We start from the raw sequence: 26,510 nt of genomic DNA, 5'->3' as shown, positions 1-26,510 counted from the left end.
TCCTTCAGAGAGGACGGCCCGACGATCGGTGGGCACCGATCGCGGGCCAGACCCCATTTGAGGACCCCCTGGTGCGGGATCCCCCCCCGCAGGCCGCCCCCCAGGCGTTCCCGCGCTGTTCCCGCCGGCAGCGACCAGGTGTGGACGGCGCCGGGGGGGAACCTGCCATTTTGGCCTGGCCGCTCGGCCCATCCGGGCCTGAGAATAGCAGGGGTGCCGGAAAATTGCCATTTTGGGTGTCTCGGGCGATTCTCCGGCCTGCGCCGCGCGGACTCGATGGGGCCGTTCTCGCCGCTTGGGAGAATCGCGGGAGGGCGTCGGACCAGCGTCGCAGGAAAATTTGGCGACCCAGGCGATTCCCCCAACCGGCGTGGGAGTGGAGAATCCCGCCCACTAGTCAGGCATCAAAATTTGCTGGACATGTGGTGCACTAATCATCCTCTGAGAAATGGCCCTCGAGGAGGCACTTGAGAGTTGAGAATATTTTGTTTATTAAACGGTCAACAGTAACAAAGATTTGAAAATCAACTACGTCATATTCCACATATCACACTAACCATTAAACAACAAGGAAACATCATTGTTCCATATTTGTACCAATACAAGGCTGTATCAGCTCATTTTCACAGGAAAACCAAACACATGGTACCAGCCCTCGCAGGTTCCTCAACAGAAACGGAGGATAAGCACGAGAATGTGTTATCATGTCCAGGAATTTGTCGTAGAAATGATCTTTCCATCAATGTGGTACTTGTTCCACGTACCAGTGCCATTTTACATCCAGAACCTGCAGCTGTGCAGGCCCTCCCACACGGCTCAATCTCACCGGGACCAAATCCTGGCATCCATATATTCCACTGGCGCTCAAGGTGCAGTTGAACATCCGTGACTTGCAGCGTGTTTAACCCACAATGATGTGCCAGTTACATGCAGCACTCACCACACCAGCAACAAAAGCATCAGCAATCTGCGAAAGCATTTCTTCAACGTCTTCATCAGGTTGCTCATTTGCATCAATGTCGCGCACCAGATCACGCAGCATCTTTTTGCTTCTAACCGGATTGCCTTCTGGACTCGTGTCCCCATGAGGCCGGTGTTCCAGGGCCCGGGAAATTGTCCTTTTTTCCGGTTACAGAAAAGGAAGGAAACAGCACTGTGGTAATACCAGGTATTGCAGTTCCTGAGAGGTGAATGACCATTGGCTAGACCTAGGGGTCTACCATTGGCTAATGTACATAGCCCCGCCCTGAGAGGCGGGGTATAAGAACCGATGCCGTCCCAGCAGCCTTCACCTTCTGTATCATCGCTTCTAGGTACAGTTCTAGCTGATTAGAGTCGATTAGATATGACTCCTCTTTGTCTTGAGAGTATTGATTGTGCATCAATTTAATCAGCTAGAACTTTTGAAGGATGGATCTCCGCATCAAGCCGGCGTGCCTTCAGCACAGCCCCCATGCAGACAACTCCGCTGCTATTTTCAAGCATTGGCTGGCGTGTTTTGAGAGCTACCTCGACACGGCTGCCGACACCCCCATGGAAAGGCAGAAGATACACCTCCTACGCTCGCGGGTCAGCCCGGCGATCTACCCCCTGATCGAAACGGGCGGCGAACTATGCTGCAGCTATGGAGCTGCTAGAAGGACATTACATCCGTCCACTGAACTAGGTCTATGCCCGTCACCTGCTGGCAACGAGACGGCAGAGCCCAGATGAGACACTGGAAGACTTCTACCGGGCACTGATAGTGCTGGGCCAAAACTGCGGCTGCCCGTGACGCAGTGACGGGGATCGAGCACACGGAACTTTTAATTCGGGACACTTTCGTGGCAGGTATGGCTTCCCCCAACATCCGCCGAATCAGCTAGAACTGTACCCAGCAGCGATGATACAGAAAGTGAAGGCGCTAATGACTGTGCCTGCGCGAGAGCGAGCAGTACAGTCCACCAGCAAAGGTAACGCCGACACTAGGTAACGCCGACACAGTGGAAGAAGGAGAGAGAACATCCCACCCCTTCTCCAGCACTTGTAATTTGCCAGGGTCCAGGCCATGGAAGCGAGAGGGGTTGCAGCAGATAAGCACACAGCCGCCCTCAGCGAACGATGCAAAAAATTGTATTGATCGTGTAATTCTGCCCCCTGACAAACATAGACTAAACGCAGTGCAAAAGGAAACCAAGGAACACCAGCGACTACATGGCTCCCATAACGAGAGCAGCAGATGGCTACTGAACATAAAAGGTCACCAGTAGTCCATGAAAGTGTCCCTGCGTAAACTCCGGGCTGCGCTGTCGAGTCGGGCTGCCATCCCTCTCCGGCAGTATCAGCATCTGATCTTCCATCACCACCCTGTCCGAGGGCCAGACCACAGGAACACGGGGCATTAACAAGTGACCCACAAGTCCAGGACAGAATACACACAACAGATCTTTTAAAAACATCCACACACTGCTCGAAGCAAGCCCTCCTGCATCCGTAGACTGGTTGTTGGCCTGCCAAAATCCTCCCCTCGCCGCACTTCAGACAAAAGAGACCGAAAGGCTACGACCTTCTTTCTTGCTTCCCTCCATAGGAATAAGCAGCAGGCAAACCGAAAAGACAGCAGCAAACAAACTCTCAGCTACAGCAGCCTCCAGGCATTTGCAAGTCCACCAACTATAACAAGCGAACGCAACCTGCAGCTGGGAAGTGCTCTTACGACTAACCAAGATTAATTCCTCATTTGAAATTGCCTTCAGTTGTGAAGCTAGGGGCAGCCCCCAATTAAAGGGGGTGAAATTGAATTTCGGAATAGAAGCTGTAGCAGGGCTCTATCCTGGAAGTGTTTGGTTAGGACAGAAAGGCTGCAGCTGTGGCTGCCTGCGTTACGGATCTCCACAATATTTAAAGATGGCTTGAAGGCCTCACAGACGCAGAGCCCCCCACCCGAGCACTGGGACAACCGCTCCTGTGCCCTTGAGCTACATGTCGGGAAATGGCTGCTCACCTCCTCATTTCCCCTCCGTAGCCATTGCGCCAGGTTCCTGTTTTTGTAGAGGAATACTAAACGACGCCCGCATGACTTCCTGTTGGGAAGTCAGGTAATTCCTGCAAGTCCGGTGCATTCGACTTCAATCTCGTTGATGAGATTGAATGAATGCAAATCAGGGTTGATGATATTCTTGCCATTTGTGGGCATAATCCGGAACTTGCCATCGGGAGCGGGCTGGGTGAATCGCAAAATAGCTGCGCCCAGCACTGATCTTGATTTTGCCCCCTCCCACTATTCATCCGCCGTGCCCCAATCCATGCCAGGCGCACCGTGATCGCTGAATTTTTTTGAAGGGACATGCGGAGCAGAGTGGTGAACACTGATTCTCTGGATAGGCAAGAGTGAAGGGAGAAAGCAGACTAGGTCGGAAGTCTTCAATCAAGATCATTGCCGAGGGTAAAAATGGAACTAAGTTTGAGCTGTCATTTTGGAAGGTCCATTGATATTTATGCCATGATGGATCTGATTGAAAAATGTAAAAGAAGGTCTATAAGGAAGTAGCAGATTTTGCTGCGCAAGCCTGGAATGAAGGAAGAATTAGAATTAGTTAGAATTGTGAGGGTAATGAGATTTTTGAATTTAATTTGTATGTTTTGAGGCAAAAGAAGCAAAGGCTGTTCTTCTTGGGGAGACCTGATAGAGGTGCTCAAAATCATAAGGTGTCGGGACAGAGTAGATAGGGAGGAACTTTTCCGACTGACGAAGGATAAGCGAACTAGGGGGCACCGATTTTATGGTTTCTTTTATATTAGTGTATGAGATGGTTAGGCCAATGTTTACTGCCCTGCCGTAATTGCCCTGGAAAAGGTGGTGTTGAGCTGCCTTTTGAGCTGCTACAGTCCATGTGTTGTAGGAACACCCACAGTGCCATTAGGGCGGGAGTGCCAGGATTTTATCCCAGTGACAGTGAAGGAATGGCAATATAGTTCCAAGTCAAGATGGTGTGTAATTTGAACAGGAACCTGCAGGTGGTGGTGTCCCCATGTATTTGCTGCCCTTCTATTTCTAGGTTTTGAGGTCATGAGTTTGGAAAGTGTCGAAGGAGCCTTGGTGAGTTGCTGCCGTGCATCTTGTAGATGGTACACACTGTTGCTGCTGTGCGTGGTGGTAGAGGGAGTGAATGTTTCTGGAAGGGATAGCAATAAGCGGGCTGTTTTGTCCTGGATGGAGTCGAGGTTCTTGAGTGTTGGAGCTGCACTCATCCAGGAAAGAGAACAGTATTCTATTACACTCCTAACTCATGCCTTGTGAGTGATGGACAGACTTTGGGGAGTTACCCTCCATGGAATTCCCAGCCTCTGACCTGCACTTGTAGCCATTGTATTTATGTAGCTGGTCCAGTTCAGTTCCTGATCAATGGTAACCTCCAGGATGTTGATAGCGTCGGGGATTCAGCGATAGTAATCCTGGGGCGATGGTTAGATTATCTCTTGTTGAAGATGGTCTTTGCCTGACACTTGTGTGCCATGGATGTTATTTACCATTAGTCTGCCTAAGCCTGAATATTGGCCAGGCTTGCTGCATATCCTAGGTTCGATTCCCGGCTTGGGTCACTGTCTCTGCAGAGTCTGCACGTTCTCCCCGTGTGTGCGTGGGTTTCCTCCGAGTGCTCCGGTTTCCTCCCACAGTCCAAAGATGTGCGGGTTAGGTGGATTGGCCGTACTAAATTCCCCTTGGTGTCGACAGGTTCGGTGGGGTTATTGGGTTACGGGGATAGGGTGGAGGTGTGGGCATAGGTAAGGTGCTCTTTCCAAGGGCCTGTGCAGACTCGATGGGCCGAATGGCCTCCTTCTGCACTGTAAATTCTATGATCTATATGGACACTGATTACTTCAGTATCTGAGTAGTTATGAATGGTACTGAACATTTTGCAGTCATCCATAAACAGCCGCACATCTGACCTTCTGATGGAGTAAAGGTCATGATGAAACGACTGAAGGTGGTTTGGCCTTGGACACTACCTGAGGAACTCCTGCAGTGATGTCCTGGAGCTGAAATGATTGACTTCCAACAATCACAACCTTTGTATTTGATATGACTCCAATCAGTTGAATGTTTTCCACTTGATTCCCGTTGACTCCAGTTTTGCTAGGGTGCCTTGATGCCACACTCGATCAGATACTGCCTTGATGTCAAAGGCAATCACTCTCACCTCACTTCTTTTCAGCATTTTGTCCATATTTGGACCAAGGCTGGTATGAGGTCAGGAGCTGACATGCCCTGGTGGAACCCAAACTGAGCATCAATGAGTAAGTGTCACTTGATAGCACGGTCGACAACCCCTTCTATCACGATTGTATGATGAATGTAGACAGATAGGGTAGTAATTGACATGGTTGGATTTGCCCTGCTTTGTTTACAGGACATACCTGGCAATTTTCCACATTGCCGGGTAGATGCCAATGTTGTAGTTGTACTGGAACAGCTTGACAAGCGGCATGGCAGGTTCTGGAGCACAAGTCTTCGGTACTATTGATAGAATATTGTCGGGGCCCATAGCCTTTGCAGTATCCAGTGCCTTCAGTTGTTTCTGGATATCACATGAAGTGAATTGAATTGGCTGAAGCCGGACTCCGTGGACCAAGATTTGTCCTGCAGCATCAGGGGTGGCAGTGCCAGAAACGAGACCCGTCCTTCCACATGAAATGCCCAACCTGCAGATAGCTGAACCGTTCCCCTTTGGCAACTGATATTTCCCCTCCAGGTCTGCAAACTTGCCTCCAACAAATAAATCCCTAAATGATTCTATCCCCACCTGCTGCCACCCCAGAACCTTGCATCCAACCCTACCAGGGCAAACCTATGATTGTCATAAATCAGTGCCCACAAGGATAATCCTTCCATTCTAAAATACTGCCGGCACTGGTTCCACACCCTCAACGCTGATACCATCATCAGGCTCGTGGAGTATCTGGCAGGCGGAAAAGGAAGGGGCGGCAGCAATAGTGCTCTCAAACTGGTCTTGGTACATGAGTCCTCCTCCATCTACCCCCACACTGACTGCTCTTCCTGTGCCCATTTCCTAACCAGTGCGATATTTGTTGCGTGATAATAGTTTTGCAACTTCGGCAAAACTTAACCCCCCCGTCGATCCCTCTCCAAGAAAACCTCCTAGGCCAAGGAGTCTCACCCGCTCACACAATCCTCAAAATTATCCCATTAACCTTCCCAACAAAGAACTTGGTCACCAAGATCGGAGGTCCTGAAACACAAACAAAAACTTCAGCAACACTGTCGTCTTTACCGTCTGAACTCGAACAGCCACTGACAATGGCAGCACATCCCACCTCTTAAATCCGCCTTCATTCCCTCCATCAACTGTGCCAAATTCAACTTGTGCAGCTGGGTCCAACTCCATGACACATGCCAAGGTACCAAACCCCACTCCCCCGATCAGCCGAAGTGGCAGCCTTCCCAAACATCACATGATAGATTTTTTTTTAAATGACAAAAAGACCGGTTATGACTGGAACGGAAGTTGAACCATCTAGAATATTATTATAGGATATTGTGGCAGATTGAATCTAACTCTAATTTGAACTGTACCAAGAAAGTGATTATTCTTTTTTTTTGGTTCTTTGTTTCAGTTCATGCAGACCAGTGTTGCTAAAGTATTTGCAGCTGGGGATGTTACTTCATTTCCACTTCCATTGCACAAGAACCAGAGTGTTAATATTGGTCACTGGCAACTCGCGCACAGACAAGGTAATGAGATGGTCATTTGAGAAATGTTATTTTACAAATTCCGCCCCCCCCCCCCCCCCCCCCCCCACCCCGGTGCAAACCAAATTCAGCGTTAGTTGACATTGTCATTTGGAGAGTTCACATGGGTAACTGGTGTAAAATATGAGATGGCACCTTGTTTCATTAAGGTGGACTCCTCTCCGAATGCCATTTAAGCAAATTGTTAGAGGAGCATAGCAAACCTTGAGCTGCTTATAATGATGCTGGTTATCAAAAGTAGTGAAGTGCTTCATTCGGCAACATTACATCCTTGTGCTGAATATTTGGGGGAAAAAATCCGAACTTTTGAATGCTGGGGTTAGGTGGAACGCTGATTGCGGATCCTGTTAATTAAAAAAAATATATATGTTTATTCAAAGTCTTTCCAACAAAAATTTGCAACCAATTAAACCCCCCCCCACCCGTAACAGAAAAGAACAGAACAAAACATAAACATAACAATCAAACATACTACAGAACTTATACAGTGGGTTTCTCCCGCACATAATAACCCTCCCATATGCTTTTTACAAGTACCCCTAGGGAAGAAAAACCTCCCCCGCCCGCCCAACTACTCCCCCCCCCGCCCCCCCCCCCCCCTCCCCTCCCTGGGTTGCTGCTGCTGCTGACCGACCTCATTCTAACGCACCGCGAGATAGTCTAGGAACGGTTGCCACCGCCGGAAGAACCCCTGCGCAGACCCTCTCAAGGCAAACTTTATCCTCTCCAGCTTAATGAACCGTGCCATGTCATTTATCCAGGCTTCCACACTGGGGGGCTTCACGTCCTTCCACATGAGCAAGATCCTCCGCCGGGCTACTAGGGACGCAAAGGCCAGAATGCCGGCCTCTTTCGCCTCCTGCACTCCCGGCTCGTCCGCCAGCCCAAATAATGCCAGCCCCCAACTTGGCTTGACCTGGACTTTCACCACCTTGGACATAGTCTTCGCGAAACCCCTCCAGAACCCATCCAGTGCGGGCACGACCAGAACATGTGGGCGTGATTCGCCGGGCTTCCCGAGCACCTCCCGCATCTGTCCTCCATCCCAAAGAACCTACTTGCCTCGCCCCTGTCATATGCGCTCTGTGAATAACCTTAAACTGTATCAGGCTGATCCTGGCACACGAGGAAGAGGAATTAACCCTACTCAGGGCATCAGCCCACAGACCCTCTTCGATCTCCTCCCCCAACTCCTCCTCCGACTTGCCCTTCAGCTCCTCTACCGAAGCCTCCTCCTCTTCCTTCATCTCCTGATATATCGCCGAAACCTTGCCTTCTCCGACCCATACGCCCGAAATCACCCTGTCCTGAATCCCCTGTGCCGGGAGCAACGGGAATCCCCTCACCTGCCGCCTCACAAACACTCTCACTTGCATATACCTGAACTCATTTCCCAGGGGTAACCCAAACTTCTCCTCCAGCGCCCTTAGGCTCGCAAACGTCCCATCTATAAACAGGTCCCCCATCCTTCTGATCCCTGCCCGATGCCAGCTCCGAAACCCCCCGCCCATCCGTCCTGGGACGAACCGATGGTTCTCCCGGATCGGGGAGCACACCGAGGCTCCCACCTCGCCCCTATGCGTCTCCACTGCCCCCAGATCTTTAGCTTTGCCGCCACCACTGGACTCGTGGTGTACCTTGTCGGCGAGAGCGGCAGCGGTACCGTCAGCGCCCCCAGGCTCGTTCCTTTGCAGGACGCCATCTCCAGCCTCTTCCACGCCTCCCCCTCTCCCTCTATTACCGACTTACGGATCATCGCCACGTTGGCTGCCCAATAATAGCCACCCAGATTCGGCAACGCCAGCCCTCCCTGTCCCTACTACGCTCCAGAAACCCCCTCCTTACCCTTGGGGTCTTGTTTGCCCACACAAAAGCCATGATGCTCCTACCTACCCGCTTAAAAATGGCCTTGGTAATCATAATAGGAAGGCACTGGAACACAAAGAGAAACCTCGGGAGGACCATCATTTTAATCGACTGTACCCTGCCCGCTAGCAAGAGTGGCAACACATCCCATCTTTTAAAGTCCTCCTCCATCTGCTCCACCAGCCGCGTCAAATTAAGCTCCTAGCTACCTGGATCCCCAAGTACCGAAAGCTCCTTTCCGCCCTCCTCAACGGTAGGTCATCTATCCCTCTTCCCTGGTCCCCTGGATGCACCACAAAGAGCTCACTTTTCCCTACATTGAGCTTATAGCCCGAGAAGTCCCAAAACTCCCTTAGGATCCGCATGACCTCCACCATCCCCTCCACTGGATCTGCCACATACAGCAACAGGTCATCGGCATACAGCGACATTCGATGCTCCTCTCCCCTCGGACCACCCCCCTCCAGTTCCTGGACTCCCTTAATACCATAGCCAAAGGCTCAATTGCTAATGCAAACAACAGGGAGGTCAGGGGGCGCCCCTGTCTCGTCCCTCGATACAGCCGGAAATACTCCGACCTCCGTCGATTCGTAGCCACACTCGCCACCGGGGCTCTATATAGGAGCTTAACCCACCTGATAAACCCCTCCCCAAACCCAAACCTCCGCAACACCTCCCAGAGATACTCCCACTCCACCCGGTCAAAGGCCTTCTCTGCGTCCATAGCTGCCACCATCTCCGCCTCTCTCTCCACCGAGGGCATCATAATCACATTGAGGAGCCTCCGCACATTGGAATTTAGCTGCCTGCCCTTTACAAATCCCGTCTGGTCCTCATGAATAACCCCTGGGACACAGTCTTCAATTCTCGTAGCCAGCACTTTTGCCAGCAACTTAGCATCCACATTGAGGAGCGAGATCGGTCTATACGACCCACATTGCAGTGGGTCCTTGTCCCGCTTCAGGATCAGAGAGATCAGCGCCCCGGACATTGTCGGGGGCAGGGTCCCCCCCTCCCTTGCCTCATTGAAAGTCCTCACTAGCAACGGGGCTAACAGGTCCGTATACTTCCTGTAAAACTCAACCGGGAAGCCATCTGGCCCCGGGGCCTTCCCCGCCTGCATGCTCCCCAGTCCTTTAACCAGCTCCTCCAACCCAATTGGCGCCCCCAAACCAGCCACCTCCTGCTCCTCCACCCTCGGGAACTTCAGTTAATCGGGAAATCGTTGCATCCCCTCTTCCCCCGCTGGAGGCTGAGATCTGTACAGCTCCTCATAAAAGTCCTTAAATGCCTCATTTACTTTTACCGCACTCCGCACCGTAGTTCCCCTGCTACCCTTAACTCCACCTATCTCCCTCGCTGCCATCCTCTTACGGAGCTGATGGCCAGCATCCGGCTCGCCTTCTCCCCATACTCGTACATCGCCCCCTGTGCTTTCCTCCACTGTGCCTCTGCCTTCCCTGTGGTCAACAGGTCGAATTCCGTCTGGAGACTTCGCCGCTTCCTAAGTAGTCCCTCCTCTGGGGCCTCTGCATATCTCCTGTCTACCCTTAGGATCTCCCCCACTAACCTCTCCCTTTCCCTGCCCTCTCTCTTCTCCCTGTGAGCCCTGATGGAGATTAACTCTCCCCTGACCACCGCCTTCAGCACCTCCCATACTATCCCGCACACCTCCTCATCCGCCAGTAATCCCACATCCAAACACCACAGCGGGCGTTGGTCCCTCTCCTCTCCCAACTCCAGCTCCACCCAGTGTGGGGCGTGGTCTGAGATAGCTATGGCCGAGTACTCCGTTCCCTCCACTTTCGGGATCAGCGCCCTACTCAAAACAAAAAAATCTATCCGGGAGTAGGCTCTGTGTATGTGAGAGAAAAAAGAAAAGTCCCTGGCCAGGGGCCTAGCAAATCTCCACGGGTCTACTCCCCCCATCTGGTCCATAAACCCCCTAAGCACCTTGGCTGCAGCCGGCCTCTTCCCCGTCCTAGATCTGGAGCGATCTAATGCTGGGTCCAACACCGTGTTGAAATCCCCCCCCCATTATCAAGCTTCCTGCCTCCAGATCCGGAATCCACCCCAACATGCGCTTCATAAATCCAGCATCATCCCAGTTTGGGGCGTATACGTTTACCAATACCACCCACGCCCCCTGCAACCTACCGCTCACCATCACGTATCGACCTCCATTGTCCACTACAATATTCTTGGCCTCAAACGACACCCGCTTCCCCACCAGTATTGCCACCCCTCTGTTCTTCGCATCCAGCCCCGAATGGAATACCTGTCCTACCCATCCCTTTCTTAACCTGACCTGGTCTGGCACCTTCAAATGTGTCTCCTGAAGCATGACCACGTCTGCTTTCAGTCCCTTTAAGAGCACAAACACTCGGGCCCTCTTAACCGGCCCATTCAGGCCTCTCACATTCCAAGTTATCAGCCGGATTGGGGGGCTTCCCAACCCCCCCCCCCCCCCCCCTCCTGCCGACTAGCCATCTCCTTTTATAGGCCAGTCCCGTGCCCGCGCCTCCCGCACTCTCCAGTCCCCCAGACGGGGGGCCCCCGCCCCGACCACCTCTTCTGTTTCCAGTTCCCCATTGGCCAATGCAGCAGCAAACCTATTTACCCCCCCTCCCCCCCTCTCCCTGCCAGATCCATATCTAGCTCTTTTGCTCCCCCCATAACACTCCCGTAAGTCAGCTGACTCCTGCTGACTCCGGCCTCCCCCGCCGTCCCATTGACCCCCCCCCCGTGTGGGAATCCCCCCTCCCCAGCAATCAGTGTGCGCTCCTCCACACCACACCCCCCCCCCCCCCCTCCATTCTTCCCTAGCGCAGGAAAAAGCCCGTGCTTTCCTGAGCCGGCCCCGCCCCCTCTGGCGCCGCTCCTGTTGCAGCCTTATCTCAATTCCCCCATCCCCGGGCCTCCCCTCCCTCCAGCACCGGCGCCCACATTCTCTCACAGTCTCCCCATCAGATCTCTTCCCCATCCCCATCCATCACCCAACTCGTGGAACATTCCCTACACATAGTTAAAACCCTGTATACAACCGACAATCCCCCCACAACCACAAACCCTCAGTTTGAGTCCAACTTTTCAGTTTGTATAAAGGTCCAAGCCTCCTCAGGTGTTTCGAAGTAGTGGTGTCGATCCTGAAACATGACCCACAATCGCGCTGGCTGCAGCATTCCGAACCTCACCCCCTTCCGATGGAGCACCGCCTTGGCCCGATTAAAACCAGCTCTCTTCTTTGCCACCTCTGTACTCCAGTCCTGATAGATTGGGATCTCCGTATTCTCCCACCTGCTGCTCTGCTCTTTCTTGGCCCATCTCAAGACACATTCTCTATCCACGAAACGGTGAAACCTCACCACTACTGCCCTTGGCGGCTCGTTGGCCTTGGGTCTCCTCGCCAGGACCCGATGAGCCCCTTCTAGCTCCAGGGGACTCGGAAAGGCCCCCACACCCATCAGCGAGTTGAGCATCGTGCTCACATATGCCCCGGCATCGGCCCCCTCCACTCTTTCAGGGAGACCCAGAATCCGAAGATTCTTCCTCCTCGACCTGTTCTCCGGGTCCTCGATTCTTTCCGCCCACCTCTTGTGCAGCGCCACGTGTGCCTCCATCTTCACCACCAGGCCCAAGATCTCATCCTCGTTCTCCGTGGTTTTTTCCCGCACCTCCTGGATCGCCGCCCCTTGGGCCTTCTGGGTCTCCACTAACCCCTCGATCGCCGTCAGCGATCCAGGGTTGGGCACCAGCACCTCTTTCTTCAGCTCCTCAAAGCAGCGCCTGAGAAACTCCTGCTGCTCCTGCACCCATGCCGCTTGATCTCTGCCCGCCGCCATCTTGTTTTTTCTCCCTCGCACTTTTCGCTGCTCCAAAACGCTTTTTTGACCGCTCCGCTCCTGGTCCAATCTATATACTATGGGGGTGGACCTTGCTATCACCTTCCCACACTGGAAGTCGTTGAAAAATTTCCGTTGGGGCTCCTCTGGAGAGCCCAAAAGTCAGTTTTAGCGGGAGCCGCCGAATGTGCGGCTATCCGGAAGTCCGGATCCCGTTAATGATAGTTGGGCAGAGGCCAAGCTGCCACACAAATCAGCAAAGTTGCCCTTCCCCATCAGGTGGATCCATTGTAATAGGTGTCTACAAAGCTGGCTGTGGACTCGAACAAATATGACTATTCCCATTGTGTAGCACGTATACACCTTTCTTTGCACTTATTGAACAAAAGACCAGGGAAGATAGTATTATTTTGCTCCCATCCATTATGTTTAAAGTTGAAAAGCCATCACTTTGGTTTTGAATGTATTTTTCTGTGGGAGAAGGGTGTAGCCTCCACAGTTGATGTTTGATCCTTGGGAAAATGTTACTGAGACTAATCACAAAGCCAAAACTACTTATGCAATTTAAGGACGTAGGAATGACAAAAAACAGTCAAGCAACGTTGTGATTTTAAAATTTGTATCCTTGTTTTCAAATCTCTCCATGGTCTAACCCTATCTCTCTAATCTCCTCGGGCTGCACGGTGGTGCAGTGGTTAGCATTGATGCCTCACAGCGTCGAGGACCCGGGTTCGATCCCGATCCTGGGTCACTGTCCATGTTGAGTTTGTCCATGTAGGGGCAGCACGGTGGTGCAGTGGATAGCACTAGTGCCACAGGGCGCCGAGGTCCCAGGTTCGATCCCGGCTCTGGGTCACTGTCTGTGTGGGGTTTGCACATTCTCCCTGTGTTTGCGTGGGTTTTGCCCCCACAACCCAAAGATGTGCAGGTAGGTGGATTGGCCACGCTAAATTGCCCCTTAATTGGAAAAAATAAATTGCACACTCTAAATTTTTTTTTAAAAAGAAAAGAGTTTGTCCGTGTGGACTTTGCACAGCCCCCCCACCTCCCGGTGTCTGCGTGGGCCTCACTCCCACAACCCAAAAGATGTGCAGGGTAGATGGATTGGCCACGCTAAATTTCCCCTTAATTGGAATTTTTTTAAATAAAGGAAATCTGTGCCCTATCATCACAGGAATCCCATCTCCTGCAGGCGGAATGTCAATTATCCCTGACCCCACCACAAACGATTTGTGGCTGAGATTTTAACAGGACTCACGAAGGACTCCTGTAGCTCTTAAAGGCCAACCAGCAAACCATGCCAAATTTACCAGTGGCTTGCTAGGGAGTCCCTCGTACACAGGCACTCTGTTCCCGATGGAGGGATCTGGCATCAGTGAGAGGGGTCTGCTAAATGCCCTTGCTTCTGACCTTCCTGATGTCTCCCTCCCCACAATCTGCAACCTACTCCACACATGCTTCCAAGGATGCAGTGATAATTTTTGATGAACGTAGGAATTTATTGTATATAAGTATTTGGTGAAGTAAGTTTAAAAGCCTGTGTTAGAGTGTGTTTGACTGCCGAAGTCATGTTTTTCATAATCCTGGTTAGAAAGACAACAAAGCTTTTAGGAGCCAGAGGTGCAATTAACCATCATAAAATGCTTGGGCTAATGCAATTTTGTTTTGATTGATTCCCTGGGGAGTTAATTGTTTACAGCATGGTGTGATTGTCATTTCTGGGTGGAGCTAAGGCATCAGGCTTTTTGCGATAACATTTTCAGTTTGGTTCGGATCTGGCTGAAGCTGAGACTACAAATAAGACAGTTTGTTCACTCTGTAGGTCAAGTTAAAAAGAGGTTAACAGTCTTTAAAGTAATGCAGATTTGTTTGAGGTTAAGGGGGAGCTGAAACACGGCAGTTGAAATAACTTGTGAAGGCATACAGCCAAAGTTTCTGCATGGGTCTGACAGGAGTTAGATCATTATGTAAAGCAGTGACAAATGATCTCTTTCTCAAAGAATAACTCTGTCAAGCAAGTATTCCTCTGTGCCATTGTTATTTAAGGAGGATTGAAAGCTGAGATGATTTATTTCTTTGTTGTTTAAGTGGGAATAAAGATGGCAATTAAGGGTATTTTGTATTCGCTGTATTGAATAGTATTGTTTTGGGGTAATTGTAAATTATTTTCTGGAGTGATGTTAAAGATTTTAATACTGTGTTAGTAATAAAGTTTGTTTGAATATACCATATCCCTATTTCTTCGCACAACCACTCCTGCAGCGAAGTATCCTTTCTTCAGAGCCGTACAAAATTAAAACAAAATAGTTATCCTGTCCAGTGTCCTAGCCATTCTTTGGGCCTGTTCTGGGATCGTAATAAATTCCTGGTGAAGGCCTCTGAGCATTACTAACTGCAGCCTCGGCCTCTCGTGATACTGCGAGCCATGGAGAGCGGCCATCCTCTGGTTGGCCAGCAGACTGTGGGGGCCTTGACGACGTGGGAGGGCCAACACTGGCCAGTTAGCTACATGATTGGACTTGCACTGGGCCTCCCGGACAGAGCTATGCCAGGCTCCCGGTTCACCAACTGAAATGGGGGGGGGGGTCCTCTGTTGCTGAATCTAAACTCCACCCAATATCTCTATGTGGTTCAGTGTTCTATTTTATATTATAGTGCTCTTGTGAATTGCCTTGGAATGGTTTGCGCCTTGGAATGGTTTGCTATATTTAAAGGTGCCTTAAAGTTGTTATATAGGTGTCATTGTGCATGTGGATAAGTAAATGGTTTAAGACCTGTTTCTTTTTTTAGGTCATGTTGCTGCAATGAACATGCAAAGGAAAATGATTGGCATTCGTACCGTGCCATTCTTCTGGACGTTGTGTTCGGGAAAGAGCCTTCGATATGCAGGTAATGGTGATGGGACACATCGTTCTTGGGGAAACAACCAAAATAAATGTGGTCACTCCCTACTGTCTACAATATAATCTGTAATAATGCAGTGCACCAAGAGCATGCTCAGCTACCATTTCAAGAATTCTCTTTTACCCATTCCCTCTCACATGACATATCACTGATCTAATTTTCATATATGAAAATAAATTGTCCCACTATCAATTGTGGTCTCGAATTACATAAGTAGGATTTGGCGTACACCTATGAGCACAGCTGCTGTGGATTAAACAAGTTGTTGAAGTTTGGCTTTCAACCAGATCATAACCTGCCAACATTGACCCTGCCTTGATAGAGATATAATCAACCTGCCTACGAGAGAATCCTACATGTGCCTGGATATACATAAATGCAACACACTTTCTTTCTTTTCTCTCTATCAGCAGATTTTTTAAGAAGGTAAATATTTAGAGAGAGGTGGCACTGTGACACAGTGGTTAGCGCAGCATCCTAATAGCGGAGGGGACCCGGGTTCAATTCCAGCCTTGGCTGCTTGTCTGTGGGGAGTTTGAACGTTCTCCCTGTGTCTGCGTGGGTTTTCTCCAGGTGTTCCGGTTTCCTCCCACAGTCCAAAGAAGTGCAGGTTAGATGGATTGGCCATGCTAAATTGCCCCTTAATGACCAGCAATATGCAGGTTAGGTGAGGTTATGGAGATAGGGAAGGGGAGTGGGCCTCAGGAGGTGGATGCTTTTTTTAGAGGATCGGTGCAAACCCAATGGGCCGAATGACCTCCTTCTGCACCATAGAGATTCTATGATTCTGATGTAGGTGATATTTTCATTATCTAAATATTTCTGAAAGAGAAACATGGGCCAGGGACGCCGGGACTGAATCACGTTAGCCCTGCGGCCCCGAAAGCGGCGTCTTTCCTGGAGCGATTCAGTAATAATAATCTTCATTATTGTCATAAGTAGGCTTACATTAACACTGATGTGGCACGATCCCTGAGCAATGTGGCATGGACCCTGAGTAACGTGGCCCAGTTCCTGTGCTCCATGGCTGGGAGCATGGAGACACTGGTCGAGACGAGAGTGGACCTCCAAGGATTGGCAGTGCCAGGTGGGGGCGGAGCACCTCCGTCCCAGGGAGTAGCCCGGGACCATCGGGCACCCTGAGGGAGGGGGAGGTGATGGGGCCCATGCCAGTGACTCCTGCAGGGGAAGTGCCGGTGTGTTGATAGGTAGCCTATCATCTATATATAATGAGTAGATCATCATCAACTGTATGTGTATTATAAGTTATTTGTTTTACTGTTGTAGTTCTAGCATCCGAACAGCAGGTGGGGTAAGTATGCAGGCACGTGACCCAGACGCACCATGTGTTCCAGGACAAGGTGTTAGTAAGGAGTTGATAGCAGTCGCATATTAGAGTAGCTCTGGAGTATCTTGGTGTAAGTTAGTGTTCAACCATTATTTCCAACTGTATTAATCGTAGACATTATAGTAATCCTTAGAGTAGTGTTAGTAATAAACAGTTTTGTTGCAAAACAAAGTCTAATGTTCTTTGTTAACATTACCACATCAAGATTCAACATCACCATAATCAAAAAACATTACAGCCAGGACACCACAGTACCTCCTGAGTCCCGTCCCATTTCCCCCCCCCCCTCAACCTGTCCCTGGCACATCGATGGGCAGCAGGCAGACCATGGTGGCACCATGCCTCCTGGGATACCCTGACGACTGCTGGGCCTGCCCAGGGCCGGTCGCTCCAGAGGGCAGCTGCCAAAGAGGAGCAAGGTCACAGGGCACGAATTGCAGAAGGCTGCCTTCACTCCTGGGGACCCACCTAGATGGAGCGTTAGGGCCCATAAGGAAGTTGGACATCAGCTGAGTTGGCACAGGTGAAGCACATACTTTAGCGTTAAGGGCTACGGCACATTAGCTGTATACAGCACAGTAAACACCTCAACAATGTTCCAAACTGTCTCGGTGCTCTATCTGAAGGTTGCGGTGCGTGGGATGGGTTGGGCTAGGTGTTCAAGGTAGGCACAGGCCAGGTCCCCAATACAGTTGGTGGCCGCAGGGGACTGGATAGATATGTGGGGGCATCATATGGTAGGGCCTACACAGTTCATGACCCACCAGCGCATGCTGCCCAGGTACCCAGCCCCCCCCCCCCACCCGCAGACCCCGTGCATACCTCCGCCACCCCAGGGGTCCGATGGGACCATATGATGGTATGGCCAACATGCATGCAGGAATCACCCAGATGGATGATGGAATGTGCTACTGTGGGCAGGAGTCAGACTTTGTCAAATAATGCAGAGCCCCAGAGTTCATTGCGGTGTGGGTCTTCATGATCCTCCATCCCATGGACCAGACCTGCTGATACTGTCAACCCAGGGCCAGTACCTGTAGGGAAGCAGGTAGCAACTATGGAGAGGGGTGCAGGCAGGGTCGACGGGGGAGTGGGGGGGTGGGACCTGGCGGCGTGGGGGTGGGACGGGACGTTCATAATCTCACCGGCCAGGCCCCCTGGTCGGCGAATATGGTGGCGATTAGGGTGTCCCGTGCACGGCGGCCGGGGCGCGCACATTTGCGTGGCCTCCTGTGCCTACCTGGGTCACATGTCCGGCCCATCCTGGCCCTCCTCCGCATCCTCCTCATTGGACGACACCTGGCATTCTTTCTCCATCATGTCGCCCCACTGCCGCGCAATATTGCGGAGGACGCAGCAGGCCACTATGATGTGGGAGATTCTACTGGGGCTAGACTGGAGGGCCCCTCCAGACCGTCCAGGCACCTGAACCGCATCTTCAGGATGCCAATGCACCGCTCAATCATGCTCCTGGTTGCTTAATTGGCGTCATTGTACTGGTTGTCACCGTTTGTCTGAGGCCTCCGCATAGGCATCCTCAGCCATGACCGCAGCGGATACCTCCTGTTGTTCAGGAGCCAATCCCTCAGCCGGAGTGCACTTGTCGGGATAACTCGCAAGAAATGACCAAAATATAATGGGACAACAATTTATACTGCATGGGAAGCACATGGGAAGTACATTGGTTGGCTTTTGTACTCTGTTTGCTGTTCCCACATTACAGTTTTCAGTAATTTTATGTGAGCTATCCTGGTGAGCGCAAGGCAAAACGTTCAGTTAATAAGTCTCTCTCTCTCTCTCTCTCTCTCTCTCTCTCTCTCTCTCTTTCAGCAACACTTGGGTTCTGTACTCCTAAACAACTATCTAAACATTTTTGCTTGCTCATTAAGTTTAAAAAGTGCCCAGGCGGTCTAACTGATCCCCAAACACAATGTAAACTAGATTTGATTCTGAAGTACATTTACATCCCATCTAACATATTAAATAGTGTGAGGCTACACTTCCAGTGTCACTCTACTTTGCTGTGGAGTCAGGTCACGCCCTGTCTCTGGACTGGTCATGAAAGTTTAGCATTGATGCGAATTTACCTTGTGAAACCTGTACCTTGTACCTGTACCTTGTTCAGCCGAAGATAATACTTGATGGTCCAAGTGGTCTAACAATCTGAATTCTGATCAAATAAGTAGTTATATTGCTGGTTCTGGTTGAGTTGAAGTGCAGGTGTTTAAAGGACTGAAGATTTTGGCTTCCCTCCAGCTCTTACACCTATCTACAATGCTAGGGGAAAATGCAGGAGAAGATAAACAGGTTATTGGAGTGGGCAACAGGTAGCAGGTGTATTTCAATGCTGAGGAATATAAAGTAGCATCTCTGGGTAGGAACTCACCGAAAGAGAATATACCTTAATGCAGTGTTTTTCAAACTTTTTTCCCGGAGACCCATTTTTGTCAACCTTCGGGTCCCACGCTGGCCGACCTTTGCGACCCACGCCGGCAATCTGCGCTTGCACCGATGAGCGGACACACATGTGCAGTGCAGCCGATTTTTTTTTTTATACAGTTGCGGCCTTTTTGAAGGCTGCTCGCAGCCAGCATTGTTAAAAGCCAGCTGCTGCGGCTGCTGCCCGTGAATCGGGAGCGCCGCAAAGGACGGCTCCGCGACCCACCCAACACCTCCCTGTGACCCACCCGCGGGTCGCGCCCCCAACTTTGAAAATGCCTGTCTTAATGTAAAGACTCTTGCTGTGTTGCATTAGTGTTTTGAAAAGTGCAGTGTCATACATTATTGTTTGCTTAAGGATTTTGTGCCAGCAGATGGAGTCTGCAAGCAGAAGCAGGGAGTATGACGAAGCTGCTTTAATGAAAGGAGCCATGTGCTCGTGAACTTTTAAATTCTGATCTGCCTCATGTCTCTGGCTGTTTCAAGTCCCATGAACCTCACACTGATGACACGGGTACTGCAAAATATGACGGTATAAAACTCTTTGGACTGTTTTCCTATACTCTCTGCAGAGAAAACAGCATTTGGGTTCAGTCAGTATTTTAAGCTACAGATTTTGAGAAACACTCTGTCTGTCTTGAAAACACACAAGCTCAGCTCAAGCAAGCGGGAAAGCTTTAAAGAGATGTTTCATCGCTATTGTAGTTTTGCGTGGTCCGTGAAATCAACAACTACGCAGGGACTTTCAACAAACGGGAGATTTATTAACTAAATAAACAAACTCTCGTTAACACAGCTGATACTGCCCAAGGTCCCAGGTAATCCTGCCAAGCTTTACCCTCGTGACGCTCCACATGACCTTGTCGTCACATGATCTACAGCTATTGTCGATGAAAAGGCATTTTCTATGGCAAATCTACCACCTTTTGGCAGCGCATCCGGAGCCATTATCTATATTCCCACATTGGCAAAAGTGGCTAAGACACTTTGTAGATTTGGCAGCTTTTTCCATCATGGAGAATGGAAGGAAAATGGCCTTTTCCACTAGAGTGGTGAAGAGGCAGAAGTTTTTGATATAATTGCATCTGAGAAAAATGACTGACAATCATCTTGAGACACAAAGAAAGAAGCAAATGTGAAAATTGAACAATACTGTGTGTGCGCTTGAGGCAACTGTAACTTTGGAAAATTGTCAATAGGGAAATCGAAACACAAATAATTGAAGGTTGTCTCTCCAGTCAACGACATCAAAAAGCATTTGAGAAAGACGGAAAGCTGTCAGACCTGTTGGAGTTAGCAAGGTTATTGTTGCTTCCAGAATCTTGAGCTACTCCACTTGAGGCTGCCAAAAACCACACTCCCTTGTTTAACTCCTGTGAACACTGTTCATTCTTCATGTGCCAAGCAATCACTTGCAAAGCAGCAACTGCAGTCTCTCAAACCGCATTCCAACTTGTCCAGACAATATTTCCACTATAGCGGTCCTTACCCACTCCAATAGTGTCTGACTACTGATAACTGCAAAGTCTGCGAAAAATCCGACCACTTGGTTCGTGAGTGCCACTTGTCAGAAAAGCCGACTGCTGAGGTGACTGCAGCCAAAGTAGAGGTAGATTTTTTTTTTTCAATTCATCCATGGAATGTGGGAATCGCTGGCCGGGCCAGCATTTATTGTCCATCCCTAATTGCCCTTGAACTGACTGGCTTGCTGGGCCATTGTGGTTAAGAGTCAACCACATTGCTGTGGATCTGGAGTCACGTAGGCCAGACCAAGAAGGGATGACTGAAGGACATGGAGTGAACCAGGTGGGTTTTATTGCAATTGACAATGGTTTCATGGTCAAAAATTTCGCCAGCTTTCGTGTGGGATTTGAATCAGAGTCACATTACCCTGGGTCTCTGGATGACTAGTCCAGTTGCTTCCTCTGAAGATACTTTTTTTTCCCCTCTTTTCAGGCACTGTAAACTGACACATGGACACTGATGATTGGCTGCTCAGACGTTAATGCTTGGATTACGGGGGTAGGGTGCTCTTTCCAAGGGCTGGTGCAGACTCGATGGGCTGAATGGTTTCTTCTGAACTGTAAAGTCTATGATTCTATAGATACAGGAGCATCTGTCAATGTCATGAGAGACAAAACAGTCAAGAAACTTAAGATTGACCCATTCTCTTCAAGCCAGGACATCTAAAAATGTTCCCTACACTCCTAATGACAAGCCATCACAAATCCTCAGGACCTTTGAAATGGCAATCTCATTCAAAATACGAATGCTGTATTTTATGTCATATCTGGGAAATGTGACACGCAATTTCTACACAGCAGCAGACCTGCACATGATTCCTGTCACATACGCAACTCCTACGCATACAACAACATTCTTGAATTGAATGCTAACTGCTTCACTGGTATCAACAAGCTGAGAGGCGGTACATACAAGTTGTGCATGGGGCCGAATGGCCCCCTTCTGCATTGTAGGGGTTCTGTGAAAATCATCTATGGTCACACTTAAAGTGAACTCCAGACACATCTGCAATGCCTTAGAGAATGTGACCTCATCTTGAACAAAAACAAGTGCTTGTTCAATGAAGCAGAGCAAATTCTTCAATCATGTGTTCAGCAGTGAAGGAGTACCACCTCATCCATGGAAATTTGAAGCCATTGCAAATGTTGTGGACCTTACAAACATGCAGGAAGTCCAAAGTTTGCTAGTTCTCATCACGTACTGTAGTTGCTTCATTCAGTATCTGCCCCCCACAACGATCTGACAAGAGACCAGCAAGTGGGAGTGAACTGCATCACTCAAACATCAGTTCAAACAATAGATATAAGCAAGTTGTTCAAATGCCTATTTGACCCTGAGAAAACCACCCAGCTAATGAACGATGCAAGCTTGGTTGGTTTTGGGTGCAGTTCTCATACAAAAAGAGAAGACGGGGAACCCATCAATTATTGCAAACAGATCACCAACACCCATAAAGCAACGTTATTTCTAGAGAGGAAAGCACTCCTGATCATGTTAGGGTATCTTGCATGTTCATTTCTATTTCTACAGAAGCAAGCTTGAAGTGCTGACTGATCACACACCACTTGTAAGCTTGTCAACAATCCGCATAATGAACCATCTACTCAAAATGTTCAAACTACAAGAGTACGAGTTCCATGTTGAGTGTCAGTCAGGCAAGCTCAATCCAGCAGATTACCTTTCATGACAGCTGTTGCCAACATTAACTCCTACTAGGTGTGAGATAAAGATAACTGAGTAATATCTTAACTATGCAAGTCTAGCTGGCATCAAAGGAGCAACCACAACCAGATGAGGGGTTACAGCTATTTATGACAGCAATCTCGAATCTAGAAAAGCATGATCGAGAGAGCATCTACAAATGAAATCACTCACACACTGCAAGGTCTTCACAATGTTTGAAATGAGCTCACCATTGCAACCACATTTGCTCTTGTGTTATGCAACAAATGCATTGTCGTTCCACCAGTATTTGAGGGAATGGGTTGTCAATATAGCGCATGAAAGGTCACCAGGGAATTGTCAGAACCGGTTCCCGGGAATTGACAGCATAGTATCAATCATGTCAAGCAACCGCCATGTCAAATCCTCATGATCCTCTCTAGATATCTGAACTACCTCCAGAATTTGGATTTGTCATGTGAGAGGCCCTTTAAGAAAAGTGTGTTTTATCAAATGGCTGCAGTGATGTCATTGTGTGGATGGAGCTGGAATGTGATTCTGCTTTTTTACTTTCGTTTTGAGCTGGAGGCTCTTTTTGGCTCTGTGTTTTAGTTTTGCTTTCAGTTGGAGAGCTGAATTCAAACCAAGCAGATGTATACTGGTGTCTCTCTGTCTGTTAAACAAGGTGTTTAGATCACTTGATAATTTAAAAGTGATAATTTGATAATTTAAAAGTGATAACTGTTCTCTGTAGAGAATTCAAACCTACTGTCTTTGTTAAAAAGTGTTTTGGCTGATGGATGTTGTTCGGAAAGTTACTAAGGGTTACCTATAGAGTAATCTTTTTGGAGGATTATTAGTGTTGGTAGTTGGTAAGATGTTTACTGTGCGTTTATAAAATTTTAACTGGATTCATAGGATAAACATTGTTTTATTTTAAAAGTACTTTAGATCTCTGTTGCATCACACCTGTAAAGTGGGCCCTTGTGCTCCCCATAACCAAAATCTATTAAAAGTTGTGGGTCAGGTGAACTCCATGATATACTTTGGTGTTCTCTAAACCCTGGCCCATAACAGATTGACGTTAGCATGACGAACACAGCACATTCCCAGTCATCGGGATAGTTACTTCAACAAAAGCAGTTATCACAAAGCTTGACCAGGAACTGAATTCTCCGCCCCGCCGCGCCACGTTTCTGCCACGACCCGCCGGCGGGATTCTGCATTAAGCCGGCCGGTCAATGAGGTTTCCCCTATTGGGGCAGCCCAACACCGTCAGGAAACCCCCGGGCGCCGGCAAAACGGAGCATCTGGTTCTCTTCTGGCCCTGGTCTTTCTTCTGTTGGTAGCGTGGATGGTCTCCTTCGTCAGCCGGTGGAATTCACCATGGTTAGTTACTGCTGCTCAAGAGAAAGAATGGATCTGTGCAGTAAATTTTATGCTGTTTGCATTTCATGACTCCTGGTGGCAGTCTCTGGATCATTTGTCAATCAATTGATTGACAAGCCCAAACAGGGGCTGCCACATCAATTTTGGGGTGGGCACTCAGTGGCCATGCCTGAAGGTGTTGAAAGCATGTAGGCCTTCCAAATGTGGAAGTTAGGTGCCACTGTGTCTGGTAAACAAGTGTGATTAACAGGACAGTTCTATTGATCCTGAGATGGCCTTTTGCTTATGTTATCCGCATCAGCCTGTGAAATTGTTTGACGCCTGCAAAGCCTTTTGGTGCAACTTTGATGTGCTCTGCAGCCTGCTTGTCCATACCCTTGACCACTTTTCCCAGCATTCCTTGCTGGACACCATTTTAGGTGGCCACAGTATATATTTTTAACAAGTACTCCATATAAAAACCCAATTTAAAGCAATTTATTTTTTCCAATTCCTATCTGTAAACCAAAATCCAGAAACATGAAGAGGCATTGAATATCAAATCAAGGAGTTGATATTGATTTTTTTGTTTTTTAATGTTCACAGGACATAGGCTGTGCAAACATTTACTGCCCATCCCTAATTGCCCTGGGGGGGGGGGGGTCACATGTAGGCCAGACCAGATAAGGACGGCAGATCCCCTTCCCTAAAGGACATTAGTGAACCAGATGGGTTTTACGACAATCGACATGGTCATCATTAGATTTAATTCCAGATTTTTAAAAATTGAATTCAAATTTCACCACCTGCAGTGGCGGGATTCGAACCCTGGATCCCCAGAGCATTACTCTGGGTCTCTGGTTTACTAATCCAGTGACAATACCACTACGCCGTGGCCTCTCTTGTGTGCAGTATTGATTTAATCCCCTACTGTAATATTCTGTACCGTTTAGACCTCTATGATAGCAAATGTGTTGGAGGCATAGAAAGATACAGAGCTGAATATTCACACTCTAGTCCAAGCACAGAGTTTGGAGGGATAATCTTATTTTTAATAAATTTAGAGTACGCAATTCATTTTTTCCAATTAAGGGGCAATTGAGCGTGACCAATCCACCTACCCTGCACATCTTTGGGTTGTGGGGGCGAAACACACGCAAACACGGGGAGAATCTGCAAAGTCCACACGGACAGTGACCCAGAGCCGGGATTGAACCTGGGATCCCGGCGCCGTGAGGCAATAATGCTAACCACTGCGCCACCGTGCTGCCCTTGGAGAGATAATCTGAGACTTAATCCAAGTTATGTTTTTTTTTAAAACATTAAAACCAAAAATAGCTCTCAAGCTCACATACTCTCACCTCTCCGTACACTCCCCAAGCTCCATCAATGAAAACTCGTGCCTTACTCACCCCTAAGCCCCTTATCGTCTCCATGCCAGATAACATCCCTCTACCCAGCCCCATTGTCCCTCATACTCACCATGCCAACTAATGACCATCCCACTGATCCCCATGACCCTCTTCCCACCATCTTTTGCCCTTACACTCTTCATACCAACTCACCCAGCAGCCACCATGTGTAGACCTCAGGAGCCATTATGAGATGAAATAAAATTAAGTTCAAAGTAACTATTTCAGATTTCACTTTACTTAAAAAGAAATTCAAGCCCATTCAATAAACCTTTGTAACAACAAACATTTGTTTACATAGTCCCACTTAAAGACAGCTAATCTATTTTTATAACTACTTGGAGCTATCAATCAAACTGAATTTACAAGCTCCCCACCCCCCAACAGGGAGCAGTCAAGCAGGAATAATACTATAATGATAACCCTCCGGTTTATGTCAACAGATATCTAGTGAAATTGCAAGCACTAGTTTTTTTTTTCAACTGCACATGCGTTTTTTCAATGATAGTTTTGATAGTTCTACAAAGCTGATCCACTTCCTGTGCACATTAATGCCCATTCTTAACCCCAAAGGGGTACCTGACCTTTCCAAAAAGGTACCTTGCTTCTTGAAAGAACTCTGGCAGCTTTAGACCTTTTTCCTGAAATGTGTAAAGTCACCACAAGTCATCGTTCTGAAACTTTGAGCAGAATGTGCTGCTGCCTCCGTGAACAGAGGATGAGCAAAAAGCATCCTGGCCCCATTTCTCTCTCCCCCAACCCCTCGGCGAAAATGATGGGTGCCAGTTTTGGAGGTGGGACTTACTGATTCCGGGCTCTGAAGCCATTTTTCAGAAAGCTACCTGGGGGAGATTATTTTGAAATATAAAACTGCAAGTGTCAAGATGTGATGAAGAGAGACATTCACAACATAAAGTTTCTAGTGTAACAGGCAGGGGGTGTGTGTGGGGGGGGGGGGGGGGGGGGGCTGTAATTCAAATAGCCTTATTTCTCCTCTCTCAACCCATTCCTAAGCAGATAGGTGTTTTTGATTTTTCCCTTTACAAGTGGTAGTGTATTTTCCCCAACCCTTAAAATTTAAGAGTGTTCTAATCCTCTGTGAATGACTCTCACAGCAAACGTGAAATAAAATAGCTTTGTTTATCTCACACGCAACATCCACCCCTTTTTCACTCTCAGAATATAAGAGGGATAAAGGAAAGCAAGGGGAACAGGGCCAGACCACCATAAAGAAACATTATGGTTTTACACTCGTCCAGAATTCCGAATCAAAAGTCTAATGGAGGATTTCTTCAGAGGCTAGGCCGGTTGACTGTCACAGGGTGATCCATCTTTCCAGAGGTGAGATTTCCAGGAAGGGAGAGGCCTGTAGAGTTGAATTAGGCTTCAAGGCA

General features: G+C 48.8%; 1 protein-coding gene across 1 annotated transcript in view; it reads left to right on the top strand.

Annotated features, from left to right (window-relative positions):
* Nucleotides 1-26,510, top strand: part of LOC140386809 (apoptosis-inducing factor 3-like) — an 89,421-nt gene that overhangs the window by 53,912 nt on the left and 8,999 nt on the right. The window contains exons 15-16 of the mRNA XM_072469516.1: nt 6,616-6,733; nt 15,250-15,348. Coding sequence (XP_072325617.1) covers nt 6,616-6,733; nt 15,250-15,348 — 217 coding nt within the window. The remainder of the gene's footprint in view (nt 1-6,615; nt 6,734-15,249; nt 15,349-26,510) is intronic.

Source organism: Scyliorhinus torazame, chromosome 12, assembly GCF_047496885.1.
Source record: "Scyliorhinus torazame isolate Kashiwa2021f chromosome 12, sScyTor2.1, whole genome shotgun sequence".
In the NCBI taxonomy this organism is placed as follows: Eukaryota; Metazoa; Chordata; class Chondrichthyes; order Carcharhiniformes; family Scyliorhinidae; genus Scyliorhinus; species Scyliorhinus torazame.
This window is presented reverse-complemented; position numbering and strand designations above follow the sequence as displayed.